This window comes from Lasiodiplodia theobromae (assembly GCF_012971845.1).
Source record: "Lasiodiplodia theobromae strain AM2As chromosome Unknown scaffold_45, whole genome shotgun sequence".
NCBI lineage: Eukaryota > Fungi > Ascomycota > Dothideomycetes > Botryosphaeriales > Botryosphaeriaceae > Lasiodiplodia > Lasiodiplodia theobromae.
This window is the reverse complement of record NW_023336525.1, coordinates 20,990-33,661: the sequence shown is the minus strand read 5'-3', so window position 1 is coordinate 33,661 and position 12,672 is coordinate 20,990. Positions and strand designations below refer to the sequence as shown.

Genomic DNA, 12,672 nt, shown 5'->3' with positions numbered 1-12,672 from the left:
TCCTGGTGGAGTCGAAGTAGGTGAGCGGTCGACATCTCAGCGGCTGTGACGTTTGGGTTCTCCAGGATCATTAGAAGATACGAAGGCGTGAGCACGAGTCGTGAAAGGGGTCGGCGGGCGCCAGGGCCAGGTGGCTATGGCGGAGGGAATGACAGTGCTGCGGCGGTGCGACAACTGGAGCCGCGCGTAATTCCCGGCAGAGGGAAGAGCAGCGACTCGCAAAGGGGCAGATATTGGCTTAGTCCCGAAGCGGTCGTGCTCATTTTGGCAGTGGGGAGCGGTCATTTTGGGGCGTGAGGGAGGCGCAACCGGCCCGCGGCACGTGTGCGCGCGCCTTCGGCGCGGACTTTCTCTTTCGCCCGCGGCGCCTAGAACGGCAACCACCTCCACCTTCTCCACCACCGCAATCAGACGCTGCCACGCGCGACTTGCGATCATCGTATCCCCTGAGGAGCGCGCGCCAATGGGGCCATGCGGTATGTCCAGGCCGCGGCCCGCTGCCCGCCTCTACGCCCCAACCGGCAACCGGCGCACATCACCCCTCCGGAAGAGGCTCACGCCAACGGCAGCAATTACGCCTCCCACCGCGCCAAGCCTTCCAGGCCACCCCGGTCCAGCCAGAGAGCGTGGTGTAGGGCTACCGTGAGCTAGGCTCAACCCTTAGCACTCACGACGATCGTCGTTCCCCCTCGCGCGCTGTATATGTAGGCCTCTGTCCGTCGCTCCTAGGCTCTCTTTCTCCTCACCCCTCTCGTGGCTAACGCAGCCTATCCATTCTTTTCCCAACCTCGTCACTCGTTTTACGAATTGGGTTTGCGTTTCTGTTACTACAATACACTCATTAATCCTATAATCTAATCCGAAATGGCTTACCGTGGTGCTTTCGCCGCGGCCATCTTGGCTTCCAGCGCGGTCGCCTCGCCCCTGCTCAACGCCGACCTGGGCCTCAACCTCGGCGGCAGTGGCTCCTCCACCAGCAGCGCTCCCTCTAGCGTCACCACCTGTGGCGTCACCTGCCAGGTTCCCGCCAACCCCGGTGGCTGCCGCGACCAGTGCTTCCTCAAGGCCCTGGCTGAGGTCTGCATTGACGACACTCCCGACTGCCGTTGCCAGAACGCCGTCTTCCTGAAGGCCCGCGTTGACGCCTGCGTCGACCTCGTCCCGCTCAACGCCTGCCTGGACATCGACCTCACCCTGTTCGGCTCCACCTGGGACGAGGCCTGCTCTTGCATCGAGAGCGCTGCCTCCTCCGGCAACTGCAGCGAGGAGAAGAACGCCACCCCGGCTGCCACCTCCGTCGACACCCCCGTCCAGACCCCGGCCGCTGGCAACCCCAACTACGGCGCTCCCGCTAGCACCCCGTCCGTCGCTGTCGACACCCCCGTCTTCACTCCCGTTGACACTCCCTCCGTGGCTGTTGACACCCCGGTCTCCCGGACTCCCTCCGTGGCTGTTGACACCCCCGTCTCCCGGACTCCCTCCGTGGCCGTCGACACCCCTGTCTCGACTCCGGCCGCTGACGCCCCCAGCTACGGCGCTCCCGCTGGCTCCCCGTCCGTCGCTGTCGACACCCCCGTCTTCACTCCTGTCGACACTCCCTCTGTCGCGGTTGGCACTCCCCTCTACCAGACCCCCTCTGCCCCGGTCTCTGCTCCGGTTGCCAGCGATGTCGAGGGTGCCACTGCTCCGGCCCCTTCCACCCCGGCTGCTCAGACCACCCCCAAGCCCATGACCCTGTCGACCGTCTACGAGACCCGCGTCAACACCATCACCTCTTGCGCGCCTTCGGTCACCGACTGCCCCGCCGCTGAGAAGACCCACGAGCACATCGTGACCGAGACCATTGCCGTCTCGACCACCTACTGCCCCGTTGAGGATGGCCAGCCTGGCTCGACCCCTGCTCCTGCCGCGAGCTCCGCTCCCAGCGCCCCGGCTCCCAGCGCCCCGGCTGCCAGCTCCCCGGTTGCCAGCGATGTTGAGGGCGCCACTGCCCCCGCTCCCTCGACCCCGGCTGCTCAGACCACCCCCAAGCCCATGACTGTCTCCACCGTCTACGAGACCCGCGTCAACACCATCACTTCTTGCGCGCCTGACGTCACGGACTGCCCGGCTTCTGAGAAGACCCACGAGCGCACCGTCACTGAGCACGTTGCCATCTCGACCACCTACTGCCCCGTCGAGGACGGCACCACTGCTCCCGCCGTCCCTGCCACCAGCGTCCCGGTCGCCAGCCCCTCTGCTCCGGCCTCCGCTCCCTCGGTCCCGGCCTCGTCTGCCGTCCCGTCTGCCCCGGCTTCCAGCAACGTTCAGGGTGTCCCCTCGGCCCCTGCTAGCTCCGCCCCTGCTCCCTCGGCTCCCGCTGGCTCTGCGCCCGCTCCCTCGGCCCCTGCTCCCTCTGCCCCGGCTACCACTGCCCCGGCTCCCGTCCCTGAGAGCGAGACCTCCACCATCCACTCTACTTCGTACATCACCGAGGTCCACACCATCACCAAGTGCGATGCCACCGTCACCGACTGCCCGGCTAGCTCCACCCAGGTTGTGACCACCTCGCGCCCTGCTGTCCCCTCGGCCCCTGCTCCCTCTGCCCCGGCCTCGCAGCCTTCTGCCCCGGCCTCGTCCGTCCCGTCTGCCCCGGCCTCGCAGCCCTCCGCCCCGGCCTACGGCCAGCCCTCGCAGCCCGCCGCCAACACCCCCGCTTCCCAGCCCCCGGTCTCGGTTGCGTCGGTTCCCCCGGTCAGCTCCTCCAAGCCCGCTGTCTCTGCTCCCCCGGCTGGTCCCCAGACCATCATGACCACCCAGGTCATCACCGTCACCTCGTGCGGCCCTGAGGTCTCCAACTGCCCCGGCAGCGCCACCCCCACCCCCGCCGTCCCGACTTCGTACTGGCTGACCACTGTCACCACTTCCGGCACCACCATCACCAAGACCATGTCTGTCCCTAAGCCTTCCGGCCCCGCTGGCACTCCCTCCGGCCCCGCTGGCACTCCCTCCGGCCCCGCTGGCACTCCCTCGGCCCCCGTCAGCTCCGGTGTTGAGGGCTCTTTCCCCACCCCCAACCCCGGCAAGCCCGTCTCTGCTGAGTCGGTCCCGTCTGTGCCCAAGTTCTCCGGCTCGATCTACGTGCCCGCCCCCGCCCCCTCGGCCGGCATCCCTCCCCGTCCTAACAACGGCACTGTGACCTACTCGGTCCCCTCTGCCCCTGTTGTCCCCGGCACTTCCACCACCCCCGGTGTCTCGGTTGCCACCTACTCGCCCAGCGCTACCCCCAGCGGCACCACCTCTGCTCCCCCCACCCAGTGGACCGGCGCTGCCGGCCGCGTTGAGATGGCCGGCGGTCTGATGTTCGCCGCTGCCGCCATCGCGCTGTTGTAAGTGGAGGGAGAGTGGAAAGCCTGATGGAAAGATTTTTTTTGTGACGGATTTTCTTGTGTGATGTACATTGCAGCCTTTTTTCGATTTCAGGATTGTAAATATTATACCATGGGAGGAGGAGCCATCCGCTTTGTTTGGAGATTTTGAGCTGGAAAGGAAAGAAAGTAGAGAGTGATCGAAAGAGAAGAACATTCCCCCAAAATATCCGTCTCGCCGCTGAAAGCCTTTTCCTTTGTGTTGTCCGCTGCTCGTGTTTGTCGTCCGCCCTCTCACTCCCCCCAACTCCCCCTCCCTCCAGCCCCGAATCCAGCCCCAATTCCCTGAGTGCCGATTTCAATTTTCCTTTGTGCGTTATCCCACCGAGTCCGATGGACTGTGCCCAGCGCTGCGCTTTTTTCCTTGTGTTTTTGCTTTTTGAATGTGCGTACTAATACGTAATATTGTGCCAACGGCCCGGATTTGAAAGGATGATTCCGTCTTATAGATTTAGATGGATTGATGCTAAGGATCCTTGGATGGCGTCTAATATTTAGAAGAGAGTATGCATATGTAACGGTATGCTCGAGCAAGCACACGATGCACTTCAGCTTATATGGAAGAAGTCTTTTGCCTACACTTGAAGTCTTAAATGTGTGCATTCTCTATGAAGCTGTGTGATTCCCTGGAGCGGAGAATCAATGCATGTTCTTCCCAATATGAAGTGATGCAAAGTTATCTCACAGTCCAATGATCTTCAACCACCCGGCGACAGCATTTTCATAGACTTGTAATGCTGTGTAAGAATAGGTTGATATGGACATGCCTGTCGAGCAAGTTAGAGGAGCCGTTGCTCACTCCTGAAAAATCTGTGATTGTTAATTTCGGCGTTAATATCCTAAGGAATTTCCAACGCTTTTGCAATCATACTATTGAACGCTACAGTACAGTTCACCATTTGAGCCTTGCTTCTGAGCTATTCAATGAGGAGATAAAGACTAATTCCGATCGTCAAACCTAGGCTTTACTCTGGTTTCTGTGCGTATGCGACGTAACTGGTCACGTGTTGGTCAGTGTCTCAGAACGCACCAACCTTGTTCTCCGGGGCCAAAACTTACAACTCATTGTATGCGTGGTACTTCATGGTCTTCAACTCCTTGACCGTCTTCGCGATAAAAACTTGCACCTCATCGAGCTTCCAGCCCAGCGTGCTAGTAAACAAGCGGTACGAGAAAGCCTCCATACCCTCCAGGACCTGCATCAGGTTGACGGTGCCGACCTCTTTCTGTTTCCCAAAGGGTAAGCTCACGCCGCCACTTTTCTCTGCAGCTTCAGCCGCTACTTACCATCTTCTTGTCCTTGGGCCACGGGCCCAGAGGCAGCTTGTACTTTTGCACATGGGTGTTGACGAAACCAGCGTCCTTGAGCAACCCGGCGAACGTCGGTCCCGTGTAGACTTCCTTGCCGAGCTTGGTGCAGCCCGCCTCAATCGTCGCAACGAACTTGTTGATGAATGAGTCTGCAGGGAGGCTGCCGTCGTCGGATTTATAGTGCGTGTCGAAGCCTTGGAGTCTGACAGAAAAATAAGGAAAGAACAGCTATGAGTATCCCAGAATATGTTCTGTAGTTTTGTGGTAGGTTCGTCGAGTTGAGAAGGAAAGGTGGGATGTGCACTTACTCAACCCAGCCTCCGGGCCTGGTGTGTTTGAACATGTTCTCCACGAGCGCGGGCCAGTTGGTGATTGCGGCGTCCATGTATCTGGAGAAAATGAGGTCGAATGGCTCGGCGTGTGTCCAAGGTTCTTCGATGTCATCGACTTCGAACTTGACGTTCGGTGGCTGCTCGACGTAAATTTGGCTTATGTCAGAAATTTTGGCTTTATGCCTCTATTGATGCAGGGATATGGCACGCACCACCCATTGTGGCTGTGTGGGACTGAGGTCGTTTCCAATGACCTGAATTGTGTCAGCACGCATGGCTTTGAAGGTTACATCTGGGCTAAATACCTGTGCATCGGGGTACTCATCGCCTGCCTATGCGTGAGCCTAACGGGAATTTCGAAGAGCAGGAGTTAACCTACCAACATCAATTGCCCAAATACCCTACAGGCAGGTCAGCTCTGATGCTCAATTCATCGTTCTTGCATTCTTTTACCAGCCCTCATATGTGAGAAATACTTACAGTTCCGGTACCAGCATCAAGAATCCGCTTGAGATTTTCCTTCTTGACCGGAGAATGAATACGCTTGCCGTCGAACAATACCATCAGCATATGGTGCAACAAGTCGAGGCGGTCTGCCTCGCTCTACGATGATCCGTCAGTCCTAATCATTAGTCAGAATCATATGCTTACATACCTCATCGTTGGGCATGATGTAAGAGCCATCCTTATAAGCGTGGTAGCGGCGGCCGTGCTCAACAGGGTAAGCGGTGACACTCGAGGTCAGCGACTGCGAATACCGCGAACTGAAAGCATATTTCTCAGCTCCTCCTCTATTTCATCAAGTTAAATAAGAGGTCAATTACAGCTGATCCTCCACACTGCCCAAGGCGGAGTCGGTTTCGAACTGACGAAGTGATCAGCCGCCAAGAACTCCCCGGCTGCCAAAGCAGTGACCGATCCGACACTTACGCTGGTGTCGACTTCGATTTCTTGGATACCAGGAGTGTGAATGAGAGCGGCCTGGTCGGAAGACGCCATTGCGGCTGAAGGATTCCGCGTAAATTCCGCTGATCGTAGGTGGGAGAAAAGGGAAAAAAGAAAGTTAAAAATGAGACCGTTGGAGTGAAACGTGGCAAGGCGGGGCGGGCCGCGATCCTTTTTGTGTGCGCAATATGAGAGGCACAGCTGCTGTGGAGAGTATCCGGTGCAGTGGTCCCGGGAGCGGCGCAGCAAACATGGTTTGTCGATAATATAGACTCGAATAGTTTAACTTACTCCACATGCCCCACACCTCAGGAGACTTGAATGGCCGCTTGGTCACCGAAATGCGCCAATACTCGCATGAAGAACCCGACGTTCAAGCATGCAGAGTTCGATGCAATGGCGTCAATGAAGATGAGCTTGGAGATAGATTTTCGAGGGGCACATGAGCTGTCAGCATAGGGATTGACGTACGTGCACCTTCCAATATCGGTTAGCGCGGTTCAAGCGATGGTTCTTACATGCACATGAACATTAGGAAGAATGAGCGATCATAGAGATCTGAATGATCGGGGCCATGTAGATCTCTTCCAGCTTCAAGGTCTTTCCCTGTTCACACGGATTCGGTAAAGAGTTACAGTCGGCTATGTCTCGAATACCCTCTTTCGAAGGCTTAATTCCTCTTCAGGATATTCTTTTAAGGTTATTTAGCTTGCAAAGTAGCATTGACGATATCTTCAACGTTACGCAACGATCACAGCAAGGCACCCAAAGCTTGCAAATCACAGAGAATCCTGGAATAGAAGGCAAATGGCTTGCATTTAAGCTCAATGTATTACTAAACAAAAAAAAAATGCAAGGCGTAAGAGGTTATCTCAAGGTTGATTTCTCGACAATACTGATACAAATTCTCTTTCCTCTCATCACTTGAACCGGCCACGGAAATACTCGCATCTATTATCCAATTCGTTGCGGAAAATCAAGACAGAACAGATCAGTCAAATGATAGCGTGCTCTCAATGCAAAGCGTAGTAGCGTCTAAGTCAAGTACATGTGTTCAATACGCCGCAGCCTCCCGATACCATGACTTCTTCACCGCCGAATCAATATTTCAAACAGAAGCGGGGCTCTTGAATAAAATAAAAAAAGGAAAGAGACGAAGCTTAGACATGCAACGAGGACTTAAGGGCGGTGAGCACCAACACTTCAGAAAGGCTCCCCCTCACATCAGGAGTAACACATCCCCCACTCCCCAACACGACATGGTGGAAACACAGCCACTCACATCCTCACTAAATACCACCACTGACTAACAAGTGGTTCCCACGTCCCCAGCCTCGCGGTTCCGCAAGCCAAAAACAAGCTTCAGCCACCATGCACATGCACATGCAGTACTCACCCCACCCCCATCCGAGACACTCCCACGGCCAGAAAAGACAAGGACCCCTTGCTTCAAATCCGCAAGGCGACGGTGGTGCGGTGTGGCGCGCACCTGCGTGACCGCCTGCCGCCCCGCCCCCGCCAGTAGTACCTATGATGTCTCTGATACCACCTTGACATCACCCTCATGTTTCTAATGTGTCCTCCACCATTCCCGTAGCTGCCGTCCGCCTACGATGTGTTTCTGAAAATCACAAACTTCCACACCGCTATTTCAGCACGGCGTCATGATAGCACGGGACGGAATCGGGAGGCCGGGAAAGGGGAAAAAAGAAATGACTGAGACAAAGCGGACACTTCACAAACCCCTCCGGCCCACACAACATCGTCTCGCCACAACAAAATCCACAGGCGCACAGCAGCGGGTGGCGCAAACGGGGAGGGGGAAAGGGACACAGATGCCGTGGCTGCGGCCAACCGAAAAAAAGAAAGAAAGAAAAGAGCAACCGACGGTGGTGGGGGCGAGTATTGAGATACATATGCATGTACTGATGTATTTACGTACCTTGCCACCCGTCACGCCACACCCATACGGGCAGGTTAATCCATTTTCGTCCCCCGAACCCGATTGCCGCAAACAGAAAATGATGTTTGAGCGGAGGAGGAAGCGCACGTGCCTTAGCACGAAAAAAGAGACGAGGGAAACACGAGCAAACAAATGACCAACAACTCTTGGCGCGATATTCTTGCATAAGGAAATATGTGATGTAGCCGGCAGGGCGCCGTTGGGATGAAAGGCAGCAAGCTGCAGCCTGCACTGCTTCTCAAATCCGACGAAATATCACGAACAAGCGGGACACAAAAGCGAGAGGGGGTTTTGTGGTCGTATCATACGTTGAATTAACGCAATTATCTTTGAATAGAGGTATCTAACAGACAGCTCCTCCCTCCCCTTCCGAGAGCCGTCAAATATTATTATACTCAAGACCATAAGAGTAATATGTACCACTCTTCCCCGGAAGCGTGAACCGCTGGCGCGCACCAGCTCTAATAAGTCCGACTTCCTGCTGTAAGGTAATAAAAAGACCAGCATGCATGCGTGCATAAAGAGAAACGAAAAATGTAGAAAACCTCCGTGCTCATGCTGCCCTGTATGTATATGTGCAGCGCACATCAATGCTGAGAGTGACGACGACAGGCGGAAGTCCTCGCAGCCGTACAAAACAAGTCGCTTTTATTCGATGAAACGCCGATTCCATGCAAAAGTAAGAATAGGGAACGAAAAGGGGAGAGAATTCAGATTCTCATTCAGTCAGTCTGACTGTGCCTGCGGCTGCCCGGCGGCTGCTTGGTCAGCCTCTTCCGCTTCTTGCCTTCGCTGTCGCGGCTGTCGGTGCGCGCATGGCCGCCACCCTGTTGCTGAGCTGCCGCTGAGCTGGGCTCGGCAGCGGGTGCCTCATCGGAAGGCATGGTGGGCCGGTGAACCTGGACATCCGGAACGCTGTAGACAACGGGGCTGCGGCTGCGGTCGCGCGGGTCCATCAGCGACTGTTGTTGCATCTGCATCTCGAACTCGAGGTCGACGTGCTCGCTCGTGCGGACGAAGCTGGCACGAGCAAGCGGGCTACGGCCTTGGCGGCTGGCGCTGCCGATGGAACCGGTTGGGCGATGGCTGGGAGGGGGCACGGTGAGACTGGAAGCGGAACTGCTGGCGTTGGAGTTGGAGTAAGGCGAGTCGTTGCTGGGCTGATGGGATGACAGGGCTGGGTGGCCCCTGTTGGCGTCGGCGGTGCTGTATTCCTTCAGTTCAGCCGCCAGCGGAGAGGAACCGAAACCAGGCGACTTGGAACGCGAGGAGTAAACGCTGTTGTCACTGGCGACGCGCATGTGCTGCTGGCGATCAGGCTGGTCGCCGACTTCGCGGAGGTCCTTGCGCTCGTAGTAGCCGTAATTGGAGCTATCGAGTGAGTCAACGGACTCGTGGAACCCAGGCTTGCCTTGGCTAACGGGGCCGTACTGTGCGGTGCTAGGACCCTGCTCATAGAACGCACCACCTGCTGGACGCTGAGCAGCTTGAGCGAGGTGGTAGGCCGCGACGCCCTCGACGTCCATGACGGATTCGACACGGCGAGGCATGTAAATCGAGTTGTTGCCACCGGATGTCTGCGTAACGAAGGAATCGAAGGACTCGCGAGGGTGGAGCGGCAGCCGCGGTGCGTTGGGGTCGCGAGGAAGCATATCTGGGAGTGTGAGACCAGAATCGTTTCCTTGCTGGTACCAACCTCCTGGAAGCCTTTCTGCAGGTGCAAAACGACCCTCCAAGTGATCCGACGGCATGAGCGGCAGCTGGGGCGCACGGCCCTCCTTCTTCGACTTCTGGCGTTGGAGCTGGGCAGCCGGCTTGAACGTCTCGGGGACGACATTAAGGTCGTCGCCAGTCGCTTCGGCCTGCTCGATAGCAGCTTGGGCGGTCGTGTTGCTGTCAGCAGATCCGGCATCGGCACGAGGACCACCCCAGGTACGCTGGCCAGCAGTGAAGATTCCGTACACCATGTAGCACCAGTTGAAGAAGGGGTTCACAACGAACATGATGGGGTAGAGCATGATCTTGTAACGGCCCAGCTTCGCACCAAAGTAGAGCATAAGAACCCAGTTGAGACCGAGAGAGACGGCGATGAAACCGACGGGCAGGTTCGAGATCTTCTGAGAGGTGGTGATGATGGAGATGACCATGATGAAGAAAAGCAGGGCAGTCGTCCGGATGGTGTTTTGCATGAAGCGAACAATGCAGAGAATGGTGTATCTCCTCCAAAGGCGGATATCCGTAAGCATGCAAACCTCGTTGGTGATGAATCCCAAGAACCAACGGCGACGCTGCTTGAGCAAACTCTTGTACGTCTGGACGGCCTCGGTCTTGCAGAAAGCACCAGTGTTCATCTGAATCTGGTAGCGCTCCTTGGCTCCGATCATGAACAAGTGAGTCAGCCAGCGATCCTCGCCCAAGTGGCACTTGCCGTAGTCAAAGAGATCCTCGCACTGCTCGGCCTTGTCGGCGAAGTAGTACTTGGCCATCTTACGGAAGGCGGAGAAACGCAGAATGGTGAGGGCGCCGGGCAAACACGTGACGGCACCGCAGCCAGACTCGACAGAGCGCTCGAAAAGCTGGCCGTGAATGTACTCCATGTCCTGCAGGATGGTGATCAGACTGTTCTTCTCGGTGGTCGAGGTAATGACACCAGTCATGGCCAACATGTTCTGTTTGCTTCCGGGCTTGAGCTCCATCTCATACATGAAGTTCTGGATGCAAACCTTGTCCAGGATGCAGTCGGAGTCGATGAACAGCACGAAAAGGTTGTCGTTGCGCTTGAGGTACTCGGAGTAGATTTTGTCGATGAGCTTGAAGGTACTCTTCTGGCAGTGACGCTTGCCACCGTGCTTGAAGCGGGAGACGGTGATACGGCAGCTACGGTAGGTGACGTCGATACTCTTGGGGTATGTATCCAGGGTAAGGGGAACGCCAAGCTTTTCGATGGTGTTCAGGTAAAGCTCGTCCTCTTGGTCGCCGTCGAACGAGAGGAAGATGTGCAGACACGAGGGCGGGTATTCGCAATCGACCAGGGAGTCGATGGTGCGCATGAGAACTTCGGGAATCTCCTTGTAGCACGGCATGATGATGACGACCTTGGGGGCGGATGCTTCGTCCAAGACATGCTTAATCCTCTTCGTGCGACCAATGGAGTGTGTAACCAGCTGGAAAACGCAGAAAAGCCAAGGAACGGTCAGGAGACCAGCGAAGGACCAGAAGGCAAACCACTGGAAAAACTCGACCATGGGCACCGGGAAGTATTGCACGACCTGCGATGGGAGCGGGAGAGTGACGATCATGATGGGGAGGAAAATAAATCTGATGCCACCGGTTAGTGGATGCAGGCTGAACCTCGGCGTCGAATACGTACCTGAGCAGAGTGAACAGGATACTGATGATAACAGCCAGAATCTTGATGCTGGTGTTCTCGGCTTTCTGGTACACCTTGACCAGGCAATACAGGAAAGCGGCGACCCAGAGGAACCACTCGAGCAAGGCCATAAGCATGACTCCGCCAACAATAGCGCAGTAAACAATCTGGGGGAGACATCAGTGGGACAGGGTTTCTCGAGCGGGCAAATCGACTCACGTCTTTGACGGGCCATGGGTCAGTGATGGCAATGACGCCGTTCTCATTGGCCTCGCGGGCCACTAGGCCCAAGGCTTCGCGGAACATTTTGCGAACACAAAGCGAAGGTGATGGGTCGAAGCGAGTGACAGGATGGGGTTGGGAGCGGAGGGGTTAAGCGGAAGGGATAAAGAGCATGAGCAAGGGAGTAAGTGTGCGCAATCCAGGCGGCGAAGAATTAGGGTTGGAAGCGGGTGACTGCTTCAGGCGGGGGTGTTAGCGAGTTTATGCGAAACGCAAGCAGGTATTTTTGGCTCATACCTGAGTGAAGAAGAGGCCGGGTTGGGCGGTGAAAACGAAGGGAAGCGGTGGTTGAGGGCTGCAATTGACGTGGGCGAGGGCGTTCAATTGTAGCACGGCAGATGCGCTTGCTACCCGTCTGGCGGGAGTGTTGCACAACGCTAGAAAAGAAGAAAACGCGGATACGCCGGCCGGAGCAGGCGATGGATGGACCTTTTGTTCTCGAAGGGCCAAAGCAGGCGCCACCTGCAGCGCCGTCTTGGTGCGCTGGAATGTCTCGTATCGCGTGGGTGGAGCGCGAGGCAGCGGCAATGGGTGCACGATCAGCTGCGAGATCTGCGAGCGCGACGGTAGCTAGTGGCGATCTTGCGCGCGACGCTGGAGAACAGGCAAAACGAAGGACTGAGGGTAGAATGCAAAGAGGAGAGCTTTTTTGCAGCCAGGCGGCTCCCGGAAAGAAGAAGGAGAATCAGGCAGGCATGCCCCTCGAGCTGCATATTCATGCCGGGATATAAACAGCAGGCCGCAAGAGGAGCTCTCGCCCGCCACCATGCCGCATGGAGAGCATGGGACAATATCTTGGCGGTCGTGTATGCGCTGCAGGCATGCTACGACGGCACCATCGACGCGGCTCGCTCTGGGCGTTTGCATTGCAGGGGTCCCTAGAGCGCGCAGCAGCCCACACGTGCGCGCGCCCTCGGCCACCGGCGTCCAGTCGCTGCGCGCTTCTGCGCCGCCTCTCCAACCGCGCTGTCGCCCGCCCACCACCACCCTCTCTACTACGCGCCCTGGGCCGACGATCACCTCACGCGCGCGCTCCCGGATGACCGATGACCCGCCGCCCAG

General features: G+C 57.0%; 3 protein-coding genes across 3 annotated transcripts; 1 reads left to right on the top strand and 2 right to left on the bottom strand.

The window, feature by feature from the left end:
• Window positions 1-864: 864 nt before the first annotated feature.
• On the top strand, window positions 865-3,372 carry LTHEOB_11116 (Mixed-linked glucanase; the record flags this gene model as incomplete). The annotated part of the gene is made up of 1 exon (XM_035507837.1): window positions 865-3,372. One exon carries the CDS (start codon window positions 865-867, stop codon window positions 3,370-3,372), a length of 2,508 nt encoding a protein of 835 aa, XP_035366692.1.
• Window positions 3,373-4,372: 1,000 nt separating this feature from the next.
• LTHEOB_11115 (Methyltransferase domain-containing protein) lies at window positions 4,373-6,049 on the bottom strand (the record flags this gene model as incomplete). Its single annotated transcript, XM_035507836.1, has 10 exons — window positions 4,373-4,403; window positions 4,467-4,633; window positions 4,695-4,920; window positions 5,027-5,187; window positions 5,263-5,304; window positions 5,356-5,378; window positions 5,430-5,451; window positions 5,531-5,653; window positions 5,706-5,798; window positions 5,981-6,049. 10 exons carry the CDS (start codon window positions 6,047-6,049, stop codon window positions 4,373-4,375), a joined length of 957 nt encoding a protein of 318 aa, XP_035366691.1.
• Window positions 6,050-8,680: 2,631 nt separating this feature from the next.
• LTHEOB_11114 (Chitin synthase d) lies at window positions 8,681-11,634 on the bottom strand (the record flags this gene model as incomplete). The annotated part of the gene is made up of 5 exons (XM_035507835.1): window positions 8,681-9,329; window positions 9,390-9,612; window positions 9,655-11,276; window positions 11,329-11,495; window positions 11,548-11,634. 5 exons carry the CDS (start codon window positions 11,632-11,634, stop codon window positions 8,681-8,683), a joined length of 2,748 nt encoding a protein of 915 aa, XP_035366690.1.
• Between the last annotated feature and the right edge of the window lie 1,038 nt (window positions 11,635-12,672).